At 29.9% G+C, this 14,369-nt stretch overlaps 1 protein-coding gene across 1 annotated transcript; it reads right to left on the bottom strand.

Annotated features, from left to right (window-relative positions):
- Window positions 1-4,766: 4,766 nt before the first annotated feature.
- On the bottom strand, window positions 4,767-5,678 carry LOC140972816 (uncharacterized). The gene has a single exon (XM_073435253.1). It carries the CDS (start codon window positions 5,676-5,678, stop codon window positions 4,767-4,769), a length of 912 nt encoding a protein of 303 aa, XP_073291354.1.
- Window positions 5,679-14,369: the final 8,691 nt, after the last annotated feature.

Below are 14,369 nucleotides of genomic sequence, written 5' to 3'. Positions count from 1 at the left end.
GATTTAGCTCTTTCTAGAGACTTGATTTTAGTCCTGCATGCAACTATATATATATACACACACGCACCACTTTATATACATGCACGCATTAATTATGCTGATAAAATGACGGGGAAATGGAACATGTTCATCACAGGAGAACCCGATTGGTTACTTTGACATGTCTTAGCAAGCAGCACGTGTCTCTAGGAAAGGGATTAGTGCACGTGGGAATTAATTAGATTTTATGTAGTGACGGTGGCTTGATTCAAAGTGGGGCTTTGTGTTTTTTGCTTTTTTTTTTTTTATACAAATTTTTGAAAGATTCGAAATGGGATTTTACGTCGAAAAAAACCGAAGCACAGAACGTTGACTGGCTCCAATCGTTGACTTTTAATCATTCCAACTTCTATTATATATGAAAAATGGATGTACTTTTAGTTCTTTTTAGAAATTTATAGATTATATTCGACTTCTAGTTAAAAGTTGACATGGTTTGGAGGTATTTGGGGTGGCGAGTTTGGATATTTACATCATTTTAAATGAAAAAGAATAATCATAGTTTTATAAATTTTTAGTTTCAACTCCTAAATATGTATCCAATTAACAAATCAATTTTGGTTTAAATTTTGTTTCTGAATATATTTAAAATCAATCGAATTTAATTTAGCCCATTTGTTATCTTTTCAAAAAGTGCCTGAGTTGGTAGAATAAGAATAGTCATGAATATGATTATCTTATACAAACATATTCTCCAGCGAGTTTGTCATACATGGTTTTCCAGTATGATTTATCTGACTAACATAAAGTTTACAAGATATAACGTTAGTTCTGAGGGTTTACCTAACGTGCATCAAATGATAGCAATTGCAGGTTCCCGCATCATTAAAAAAAGTTAACATGTATGTTGACATTGTATATTCTTTTATTTATATACTAGACATTATGACACACATGTTTCGTATATAATGAATACTTAAAAGAGAACAAATTAGTATTTTTCTTTGGAAGAACTGAAAATAAATTAAAATTTGGTTTGAGAAGAGAACGGTGAGGTTTGTACTTTGAGATAGAACAATTGATATGGATTTATAATAAAAAAAAAAAAACTCGGATTCAATGTGTAAACAGAAGATAATTTATTAAATTGGCCAAAACCGCTCTGTGCTACGTATGATGAATTATACAAACAAGGATCATTGGATACTTAAAACATGAAAATCAAGCTCATTAAAATAAAATTTTAATATTTATTTCTTTTACATTAACGATGGTTGCGCATAATTAATGCTATTTGTGGTCCTCGTAAAATACGAGGAATCCACATGATGTTCAAATAAGTTAGAAGGGCAAAGGGGCGGCTCTGGGAGTTGGGGATGTAGACAATACCAATTAGGAAGTGGCAAGCATTTGGCAAGCAAAATAAGAATTAATTTAGACCATGCAATTCTAAAAATGTTTTCCGCAACATTGGTTGGTGATTTTGGATCTTTAGCTAGTTTGGATTTTAAGTAAAATATGATCATTTGAACACTCCAAATTAAAGTTCCATAAATTTGAATTGTTTGTTGGACAAAATTAAAACTTGTGTGAGACGGTCACACGTGTCGTATTTTGTGAGACAGATATCTTATTTGGGTCATCAAAGAAAAAATATTACTTTTTATGCTAAGAGTATTACTTTTTATTGTGAATATCGGTAGAGTTGACTCGTCTAACAGATAAAGATTTATGAGACCGTCTCACAAAAGATCTACTCTAGCTTGTTGTTGTTCATTGATAAGTGATTATTGGTTAAGAGATCGAGATGATTAAGAAGGGGTTTTAATTAATTAGGGTTGAATTAATTGACCATTTAGATTAAATAAAATCTTCAACTCTTGGTTAGATCCGGTGTTCTCAATTAATTTAATTAAAAAGTTCGTGGAAAACAGTTCTTAAAGTTTTACATCTAATATTTGAGAATATATATTTTTTTAAAAAAAACTCCATCTAATGATAATAGCCTTCAATAGATAAGAAGGGTTTGAAAACTTTGGACCATGAGGACAAGTCCATAATTTTAGAAACTAAAGTGGAAACCGAAGTCTTAAATTTAAGACGAGATATCGAGTTCGAGATCTGATTTTAATAACATCTTCCTCAATTCAAAAAAAGATTGGGGATGTTGTAACCGATTATCGAATCGTAACCTACTATTTTGTTTTAGAAGTGGTGTTTAATTTATTTTGCATTTATTTTTGTATATTTTGTATCTAACGTGCCCACGCATTATTGTCGAGCACAAGTATTTATACTGTAATTAATCCCAACACTTTTGAATTTATTATGTTAGACTTCTGACAAAATTCCGAGTATGAAATATATATGTTGTTGATTTAGCTTTTTCTGTACTCTGTCCTTTATCATAAATATATTTAATGTACAAAGATTTAAAATTTAGGAGAACGCTTTACAAAAACGTGTCTCACTTTTCAAAATAACTTCAATCTCAGTTAAAATTACAAGAATATATAAATGTTAAGTTTAAAAATATAATTGCACAAAATTTTATCAATATTTGAAACCACTGTATTGAATTATGAGTTTTTAATACGAAATTTATTTTCAAATATTCTCATATTAAAAATATATATTACAAACAAAAGTACTAAAATAATTCATTTTATTTTTTGACACACTTAATTCCTATGTATATGTATATTGTTTAAAATCAACAGTGCAATTTATGGAGGAAAAAAAAGAGAAACGAAACCATAATCTAAGTTTTTACTAATAATTAATGCAATTATATATTAAAAAAATGTATCTTGAGTTGAGAAATCGAATTCAATTATTAACCTAGCCGGAATCTAACCGGGCTGCTTGCCCCTACCTCTATGCAAGAGAGGGATTTGAATATTTTACTGTTACTAAAAAACACATCACCTGGTGCTGTGCTTTTTTTACACGAGAATCATCTCGTTTTCTCTGACAATTTTTCAATTTTATCTGATACTGTGTCAACTAATCATCTCGTATAAAAATGCACATCACCATGTGCTGTGTTTTCAGCCATATCAGAGGATCCAAATCTGCAAAGGGAGCTAGTGCAGACTGAGGGGTGAAAATAAAATAAAATTTAACCCAACAAAATCATGCCATTTTCTGAAGATTCCCCACTTTCTCTTTGCTTTTTCATGTTCATGGCAAACTTTAGGAAATTATATCAGAAGAATATGTTGCAAATCTTTCAAAATTCCAAATGATTATATTTTGAGAATATACAGACAGACTAGCTTTCCTTCTTTGCTTTTTAAACTTTTCAGTATTGTTTATCGCAAATATTAAATACTGAAAAAGTCTAATAATCAATTATATTGTAGAAGAAATCTATGTCATCGAATCACATCTTCGAGCATAATTCTCAATGTTCAAATAGAGAAATTTACGCTTAAATTTATTCATTCACCAATATGATAACAAGTCAATGTGTGGTTGTAAGATTTGTAATGCTTTTCTAAATTTATTTTATTTTATTTATCTATTGATAATTTTGTGTTGGAGCCTTCGTACTTTTCCATAAATAAAATACCTTGAGTTTGCTCCAAATTCATGTTAAATATGGTTGCGCGGAGGTTCACAGTCGTGAAATTAGGGTACTTAATTCAAGGGTTGAATTTAATGCTTTATAACTTAAGATTATTAAGTGTAGATTCAAGCTTTAGTATGAGCTAATGTTAAACTAACATTAAAAAATTAGCTGAGATTGATGTAATAACGAGCTCATTAAGCTCGTCGATATATTTTCTTGATTACAGTTTGAGAGATACATGTTGATTAGTATATGAATAAATGTATAGTTACTTGAGAGAGAGGAGTTCTATTTATCGAAGAATTCTAACTAGTGCTGAATCGGTATAGTACTATAGGTACTCTACGACCAGATAAGTTAATAAAGATCAAACTCTTCAATTCTTTTTCCAGATTTTCTTTAGCTGAAAAAGAAAAGCGAAAACCAAAATCGAGTTTCAAAACGATATCAATGTTCATGTATGTATAAATCCATATATCGTTTAGTTCCAAATTAAAATTTGTAGACGTCTTTTTGGCTGATATATGGACCAAATATTCATGTATAGCAAGGAATATGTAATTGGGATTGGATAGGGACATTATCCGCATTTTGAGGCATAATTTCATGGATAGTTTGAATTTCCCAAAACACCGGTTCAATCTGCGGTTATTATATACTTTAAAGAAACGTAGTATATCTATTAGGGAGGAGTGGTGACTCTGTTACATTTTGTCCTTGGGAGTGATATTCGCTCAATTCGTGTAATTAAATTTTGAAAATAAAAACTAAGTTATATTTAATTTGATATTATTTGATAATACTATTAAATAGAAAATAATATAGTGTAAACTTGACCAAATGTGATGAAAGATATCTAAATTTGAATGAAAAATAGTATTGTACTTTTTAACAGTTTGCTAAGAACAAATTATCCTTTTTCATCAGAATTTTGCAGAGGAAAAATTGACGGGAAATTGGCCTTCAATCCTCAGCCGTCGATTTTTTTTGTGTTCAGTCCCTAGGTACTTTTTTAGTACCACATTTCCACATGAAGTGTACCACATTTTGTATGACATAGTACCACAATTTTGTGGGTAGGGAGTGAACCCAAAGAAATATTTTGATTGAGGATTTTTCACCAACTTCCCCAAAAATCGATAGCTTTTTTTTTAAAAAAAAATTATCAGAATAACAAAACAAAAAATAACATTAATTTTTTTTCTTTCTAATTTTACATATTCTTACAGGCTGCAAAGATCATCAGTGAAAATTCTTCCTTTTCATCTTTGTGCAAGATCTTCTCCTCCATCCACAATCTGCTGTCCCTTCCACTTCTGGTCCTGAACATAAACACCCCATGTCCAGAATCGGGATTACAGAACCAATCATGAACATTCCACATCAAATCAACAAGCAATCCATCCAAGAAAATCGTCTGGTTTCCCCGGAAATTCCACTGCAGACTCCTCACACGAATCACCGTCTTCTTATCAATGGAAACCGATAGCTCCGAATTCTTCCGACCTTCGAGTTCTCCACTTCTGCGTATCAAAATGTCGTGTGCAGCCCCGGTTTCGCAGAATTTAGCCCTGGTTTGGTAATGGGAATTGCCTGAAAAATGTTCATGACGGGTGATCAATGAGAATTTCGCCATCCGAGGACCAGATTTCTCCTGCTTTTGTAGGGTTTCTCGAGCCTTGTCTCCAAGAAACATGCCAAGTTCGGAGTCAAACGTGATGAAGATATAATAGCCGTCATCCGGCTCGGGTTCGTGCACCGATCGGTACCGGGCTGACGAAAAATCCCAGAAAACTTCAACCTTGCAGCCCTGGAATTCAAGTGATTTGCTGCCTTTTAATTTTCTGAATAATCTCGGATTCGTGTTGACCTTGAATGAGATTGATGGATCTTCGCCAATTGTTATGCTCAATCCCTGAGACAAACTATTCTTGCTCCATGTAACTGTGATCAAAATCTTCTTACGAGTGGAGAGGATCGTTCTGTATAAACAAGTGACAGTATTTTGAGTCGAAGGAGTGGAATTCGGAGATATCATACAAGAAACATTTGAGTTTTTTGAACATGAAGTCCTATCAGAGATCTGTATTGCAGATTCACTTAAACAAGATGAGAGGTCTATCATTTTGTATGAAGGATTCTGCGTTGAATTTAATCTTTGTTTCAACAGAGAATTGGGAGTGAATTGAAGAAGAAAAGAAAGAAGATAATAGATTGTTTGTGGGTTTTTATTTGTTTAATAATTCTTGACAGTTCAGCCGGGGCTGAGATATTGAAGCTCTTTGTTTTAAATGGAAGAGAAACTGTCAAATGTATCAATTCAAAGAAACATAGACAAATAATAAATGCAGCCATGTAATGACAATAGCTGTCTTGCTTTGTTTATTGTTTAATTAATTTATTTATGATGAGTATTTATTTTTGTTGGTTTATTGGATTTTTGTTAAATTAGATTACCTAGGGATTAATGGTTGACTAATTAAGTTCCATGTACCATTTTATATTACGTATATTATTTTATTTTTTTATAGTTATATTAAGTATATTATGATTATTCATAGAAAAAATTATATATGACATTCTCACGAGTCATTTAGGTGAGACGAATATCTAACTCAATCCGAACCAAAAAAAATATTTATAATATTTGATTTTGATACACAAACATTTAATTTTTGACTATTTTGATTATATTATTTATGTGGCACTGGAAAATGTGACATAATATAGAAAATTATTGACTTGTCAAATGTTACATCAGCAGTTTGATCAAAATAGTTGATTAAAAGTTAACGTACCAAAATCAAACGTTGAAAACTTAATTGATCAAAACATAAAATTAGACAAATTAATCGACTAAAAAAACAATTTTCCAAAAAAAGGGGGCAATTCATTCTAATAAAAAAAAATAAAACGTTTTATTCGATTTTGAACAATCAGATTGAATCGATTTGTTTTGATCATATGCTCATCCCTGGTTATTGCACATTTCTTAGATAAAATAACGTTCCTGATCAGATATTCAGGTTGTATTTGGAGGATATCTTATTTAACTAATGGATAAAAAGCGAACATTGAATTGTTCAACTAGATGGCGTGCTGAATTTTCTACCATAACGTTAAATGACTATTATTGTTTATGTTGCATTTTCTTATCCGCAGATACCATTCTAACAAAACAAAACACAACTATTGTATGAGCGAACACTTATCATTTTATCAAAAATTATAATTGATGATAATAGTGCAACTTAAATATTTTAAAATGTATAACAACTCAAATGCTACGGTTCAATCGTTATTGCACACCAACAATCTATCTCTTAATAATCGTACTCATTGTAATCAATGAGATTAATTAGAACATGTGATCTTGACTATGATATCATTTGTAAGATCGAGTGCTAGTCGCTTTATCAAAAGCTATAGCTTGTGATAATTGTGCAACTCAAATATTTTAAATCGTATAACAGCTCAAACGTCACGGTTCGATCGATATCCCAATATGGACAATTATCACACACAACAACTATCTTACATATTAAATACATGTTTGGTTCGGAAGATGTGATTATTGAATGATTAGTAAATAGATAATAAAATTGTTTGATAGATAAATTTAATATATGGTGATAAAATAATATTATGTTTGATATGATTTTTATCGATAGATAGATTAATAATTTTTCACCTTATGACTAAATTCCCCGTCAAACCTCTTGTAAGTTATATTTACAACCTAAAACAACATTTAGTTGAGCTTTTTCTTGGCAGCAATAAGCAATTTTGGATAAAATAGAAGTGTTTAAAGAAAGGATTGTTAATAATATGGCTTGGGATGGGGGAGGTTTTATTTTCTCATCCTTAATTCACCTAGGCTGCGTTTGGTTGATGGGATAAGGTGGGTTTATTTTTTTTAACCCACCTTATCCCTCGTTTGGTACGCGTGATTATTTAACCACCAAGTCAATCCCTCCTATGAATGATTAAGTTATATTAGGTAGGTTAAAATAATACCTCCTCACCCCCTAGGATTATTTATCTCACTCTTAATCCATCCTATTTTTCTAATTTTACCCTTCTTCTAAATTCAAACTCACCACCACTTCCTTCCACCCACCGTCCACGACAACCCCCACCGCCGACCACCGCCAACGGCCGCCGGCTGCCGCCGCCCGTCGGCCGACGACCACCGCCGACCTCCGCCGCCGCCGCCGGCAGACAGCCAACGCCGGTTTCCACCGCTGGCCGCCTACCGCCGCCGACCGCCGCCGACCGCCGTCGACCGCTGCCGCCGCTTCCGGCCGACCACCGCCAGTCGCCGACAACTGCCGCCCGACTCCGCCGCCGCCGCGCCGTCTCCGGCCGCCGGAGTGGAAGAATAAAAAAAATAAGAAAGGGCAATTTTGTCATTTCATCAAAAAATTCAAAATTATCCTACACTTAAAAATCTTACCAAACATACTACCATATATTACATATCTACGACAATCATTTTCTTTATCATTTACATACTAATCATTAGTTTATTTTATCCTGCAACCAAACGCAGCCCTAATAACAAAAATGAATGATTGATAAAGATTACTAAAAAATGTACCAAACAAAATATAAGTCCAAAAAGCAATATAATTCGCAATCTCACATTATCATGCACACCAAACACAATAACAATAAAAAAAAGAGAGAAGAGATAGTTATTACAATAAATTTTGATAATGTAAAATTAGAAATTATGCTTAAATATATTATTCTAAATAATGTTGATCGTCGATCCCCGCGCAGTGTTTGCTACGGAAATTATTTTTAGTGTTCTAGTCAAGTCTTAGTCCTCTATTATAGTTAGATTAATTTGATCCATCAAATCAAATTAATTTAGAAATTTATTTTGATAATTTTGGAAGTTTTTTATTTTTTATTTGTCCAAAACCGAACAGACTTCATAAATCCGATTAATATGGCAACAAATAAGTTTGTATGTATGTGATTTTTGTAATTATCGATTTGATTATTATTTCGGTTTTTTCATTGTATCAAGTAATTTTGAAATAGATGGGATTATTCGGTTTATTTTCTATATTATATATAATATAATACTACCATACATATCGAAATCGCATAACTTCAAAGATCGGGATATTTTATTCGTGGAACATGCGACCATTTAATGTGAGTCGTGCATTTAAAAATCTAGTATAGCCTTTTAAAATATAATAATATAATAAAAGCATTTAAAATGCTTTCGTGTAATGATCTTTAAAGAGAAATGGTGGTTGTAATTTATCAATCACGCAAACTCTTTGAGACGGTCTCATAGATTAATTTTGTGATAAATATATTTTATTTGTGTCGTTCATAAAAAATATATTATCTTTTATACTAAAAATATTATCTTTTATTTTAAATATGAGTATAATTGATTCATCTCATAAATAAAGATTCGTGAAATCGATTCATAAGATATACGTTCTTTCACAATTTTATGCGAACTATCCATGATCTAAACAAAAAAATAATTTTTTAATTTATATATATTTAAAAAGTGTTTGACCCCCCAACTTTGGCTTACTACACACTTATAGTCGTGAATTAAATTAACAAACAATGACTTCCCCCTTTTTCTTGTAGGTAGCTATTAGCTTTCTTGCACGCGTTTACCACTTAATTGTTTCTACTGAAAAGTCATTAAAAATCCATTAAAATCGTAACAGATTCGGCAATAATTTTTTTATTTTTTTAGTGGAGTAAGATTTGATTAATGGCTGAACATGTAATGTTTGATTAAGATCCATCGATTATAATAAACTCATCATTTAACTATTTATTAATTTTCATATCAAGTGAGATATACCACAGTCCACGGACTCGCCCTTATGAGTCGAGACAATTTTAAAATATACACGTAAAATTTTCGAATTTTATTCATTGTCTTCTTAAACTATATTCATTTTATTCCCAAAAATAGGAGTCTCTTGATGAATTTACATGCATTTGAATCGAATAAATATATCTATCTATACATACACACATATATTTGTATGCAGATACATATATAGGGTTTTATCTTCATTAAGACAAGTATTTTTGTGTGTGAAATAGTGTATGTAATATTGTGGGGGAAATGAGAATAATTTGGAAATATTGATTATGGATGAACTGGTGTTACAATTGTAAATTACAATACAATTATTCATAAAATAAATTAGACTTCAAATAATATTTGAAACAATGCATACCGATCGTGCAGAGATAAAATTAAAAGAAAACGAAATTAAATTGAGACATGTTACATGTTATAGTTTCCTTAAAACATATTTATCCCCTCTTACGGTGCTCCGAGATTCACTGTGGAAGGTTGTTTGCTAGGATACAACGGTGATATTAAATGCAAAAATTTAGCACAAAGTCTGATTAGGGTGAACTGAACAGTACTTGAACTTTATCCCAATTTAGAAGAAATAGGAGTGACAGAAGTCGAGAGAAGAAGAAAGTTCTGAAAATTATTCATTTTGAAAATGAAAACGATGTGTATATATATAGGAAAAATGTTTATCCTTCAGTATGTGAAAGATTATTTGGCCTTTTCAGAAAAATAAAGGTCATTTAACCTTTAAAATTAAAAACGTTATTTGATCTTTCAGAAAACCAAAGTCATTTGACATTTCAAAAAAGCAAAAATTATTTAATCTTCCAAAAAAATAAAGGTTATTTAACATTTCAGAATATTAAAGATCATTTGATCTTTTAGACAACCAAAAAACATTTGAAACTGACTTTATAAATATACATATCATCTAATTAAAATTGATATAGTCCAAAACCCACTAACATGGATTCATTTCAAATTATTTCTCCAAATACTTCCTCGAATTCAAATTTTGTAGTTCAAAGGCCATTTTATCATTATTCCATTAGTTTTAACGATTAATTAACCTCAGGTATCAAATTAAACACTTCTAAAATTAATAAATCTAAGAACAACACGACATAATATATTACGTGCCATGCAACATCAATATTTGAAAATTAGAAGAGAATTTATATATAAAAAAGCAGTGAATTAATTCATTTATTTAAGCAGAAATGCGAATTCTAGCTTGGAGGAGTAAGGATGATCATTAATTTTATTAAATGTAAAAATGTTGAAAGATTTAAATAGTTAAAAGTTTTGCCTTTGCAGCTTTCTATATTTCATAATGTATAAATGGTTCATCAAACTCGAGGACCTCGAACCCTTTAGGCACAAACCTCAGAATCTAACCTATAATTAATACTAATTTATCCTAAATGTTTAGGAATAAAAAAAATAATTAAATGAAAACTAGGAATTATTTATTGTGTAACATAGTCCCCATCTGATCATCCCATGTTCCCTAATAATAATTGAGGGGATTGCAATAAATGGCATTACCTATAAATCCACTCGAAATCAAGTGATAATTCTCATTTCTTATTGAATTAACTGATCGATATGCTAAGCATATCAAACACTTATTATGAATTCAAACAAAACAAAACACTTTTCATCTGTGAAAAGAGGGAGACGAGATGCTACCTTTAAGAGTAATCGTCATTAGATTTAAGGTTAGGATAGTACTTTTAAGGTAACTTGAACTCAATCCTAAAAGAAAATGGATTTTCTTTGAGTATATATGTTAATTCATTTGTTTTCTCATTGTTCATTCCACTTTATTACTAATTCGTTTCGATGATTAAAACTATTATGCAGAGAGCTAGCAACATTTATCAACCGTTTAATTATTATGTTATCTATATACATATACAAGGATTTACCGTCCATATATTATATATCATTTACTATCTAACGAGTCAAACGGTATCTAAAAGTTTCGTAATCGTAGCCTGATACAGTATATGGTGAGACTTATATCCACGATAATATTTCATTGTAAAATCTCCTGTGTGTACGAGGACTTCTATTAGTCGGTACAAATTATTTTGAAAGTTGAATTTGAGTGTAAACTGGTTGAAAATGGCCCAAATTGATACGATTTCAACTACTCAAATTTAAAATTATGATAGGGCTTAAGATCGGTTCATTTTGGGCTCAAAATTTCTTTTTCTTTACAATTATAAATTTGTCAGCTCAAATGACAAATTGGGCTCTCTCTAGGCTCTTCAATTTTTTACATGTTGATTAAACCAAAAAAAAAAAAAAAATCTTATATGTATAAAAAAATATATGTGTGTGGAAATTAAAGATTGTATTAGTTCTTTTATATGATTTCAGAATTTATTGAGTGAATTACCCTTTTGTTTTATTATTCTTAATATTTCGAATTATAAGTGAGAGAGTTTCAAGTTGGTTCACACGATTTATTCGTAAAAGACAAATTTTATTTAAATTTAATAATAAATAATCAAAAAAATCAATTGCCCTAGTTGCTTGCTTTTTCTTGCAAATTATTTATTTATTTTATTTGAGTTATTGACATTTTGCATAATAAACATTTAAATTAGTCATTACATTTATGTAATTAAAATATATTTATTTTATGTGCCTTTAATGATGATGATCTGAAGCCAAAAATAGTCTAAAAGTGTGGTGGCTAAATTAAAAGCGTCGCAAGCACTTTTGCTACTGCAGTACGCTTTAATTACTTGTCAAATACTTTACCAATTTAAAGACAATTAATCATATGGAATGGAGAGCAATTAAAGGGATTAAAATAATAATAATCCCATTGAAATGCAGTGTTTCGTGCTAATCATCAGTCAATTTCAAAATAGAAATCAAGCCGATTCTTAACTTTTACAAAACTGTCTTGGCCACTTTTTTTCAGCATGGTTTTCCACGTGTCAAAAATATGCAGGTGTCAAAAAAATTTTCAGCATGGTTTTTCAGGGTAGCTTAGATGATATATGTGGGACACTACCTTCACATAGTTTGGATGAACAAGATTCACACACATATGTGATTTTAAAAAAATTATTGGACCCCATGTATGTGTGGCTAAATTTGGGCCCTTGATTCTATCATGAGATAGTGCCCCTACATGTAGGATGGAATCAACCGTTTTTCATTTAGGCTCCAATAGTTGTCTGTAGATCAGTTTGCCCATCAGTATCACACTTACATTATCAGTTTAACTCGGTAGTCAGTTGGACTCTTAGAAAACTTTTGATCAAGAATATTTAGTTTTATTTTTTAATTCAGTTAAGTTAGTCTTTATAATTATCCGTTGGATCATCAGTCTTGTTAAATCACCAAAACATAAAATGTTCTAACAATAATTTTTATATAGTACATATTTTTGTCATTTTTCAAGTAGCAATTAAAAATTATAAAATATTAGTAACTGTAACACACGTGATGCCTGTCTACAAAATATAAAATAAATAAAAAAGAGTTTTATAAAAGTAATGACAATATAATTGATATTTAGCATAATTTTTGTGTTTTGGATAATTTTGAATGAGAAGATTTCAAAATATAAAATAAAAAAGATCGATGGCGATCTTTAGTGAAATTTTTCTTTTTTTCTTTTTTAATGAGAACAATGAGATTGACACTTACTGAGGTGAAGGAGTCGTGGATCGTGGCAAAGAGAAAAAAATGGAAAACAGTTTGCACAAAAAAGTAAAATTAAGTTTAAAAAAAGGGAATAAATTAAGGACAATTTTGGAATATTGAAAAAAATTTCACCAAAAATAGCTAATATTGGATGCTCTAACTTAATATATAGTACTACGTACTAACACTTAGAGCACAAAATGTGTGCAATACAAAAATTAATTTTATAAATAGAAATAAAATGAAATTAATTTAAAATATAATAAATTATTTAAATATAACTTCAAAACAATTACCTATCTCATTTCCTATATAATAATAGGATCGAAAATTTTAAAGGTATTTTAAGAAAATAAAGTCAATAAAATGAGACAATAATGATTATATATGTAAATTTAGTTTAATGTCACAAAACCACACTAAATTTAGTTAGTAAAAAAATCTCTCGCTTACTATAATAATATAGTACTCAAATATTATTTATCCATCTCCAAAATCTTTCAACTTTCTACCCAAAATATACTTAAAAGAACGACACAACATATTCTATTTCTTTGTTATATTATACATATAAACATATATATGTATATATATAATCATTGGGAATTCAATTAATCAAATCTCCGAAATTAAATATTACGAACAAAACTTGATTTATTCCTAAATTGAAATAAATGTACTTGAACGACATGTTTTTTTTAGTAGCCTCGTAACATTCATCTATAGCTAATATATTCCACCTTTTGAAATGTTCAATTATCATTATCCATATTTTTAGATTAATAAAAAGACAAAGAATATAAATCATTCTTAATATTTTTTTGAAGGAAAATATTATTTTTGATTTGCAATATTATTTAAAAATATCTAAAAACATGGATATATACTTCTCTGAACTAGGATAAAATTAGTTTTAACGATCGACTCCTGATATATATATATAAACACAATTTGAGTCTTATATAAATCATAATAATATGGAGTTATTCTATCATTATGCATTATCATTTTAACTAATCATAAATCTTATCTGTGGATAATTAATGTTCTTTTCGAGTATGTTTCGCATGCAAATATAAGAAATGCGTGACACATTCATGGGATGATTTTCCAAGAACACAGCAGGAAACTTCGTTACAACCAGAAACAAATGAATATAAATTCAGTTATATATTTTTTTAAAGAAATTTGGCATTATCGTAAGAATTGTTGATTCTTCGTCAATTTCTTTATTCGCTTTTGTTGACTCAAAAAGTCAAGAGTATCACGTCGATATATATA

The sequence above is a fragment of the Primulina huaijiensis genome, chromosome 1, assembly GCF_012295235.1.
Source record: "Primulina huaijiensis isolate GDHJ02 chromosome 1, ASM1229523v2, whole genome shotgun sequence".
Lineage (NCBI taxonomy): Eukaryota > Viridiplantae > Streptophyta > Magnoliopsida > Lamiales > Gesneriaceae > Primulina > Primulina huaijiensis.
Note: the sequence above shows the minus strand (reverse complement) of the source record. Positions and strands in the feature narration are given on the sequence as shown.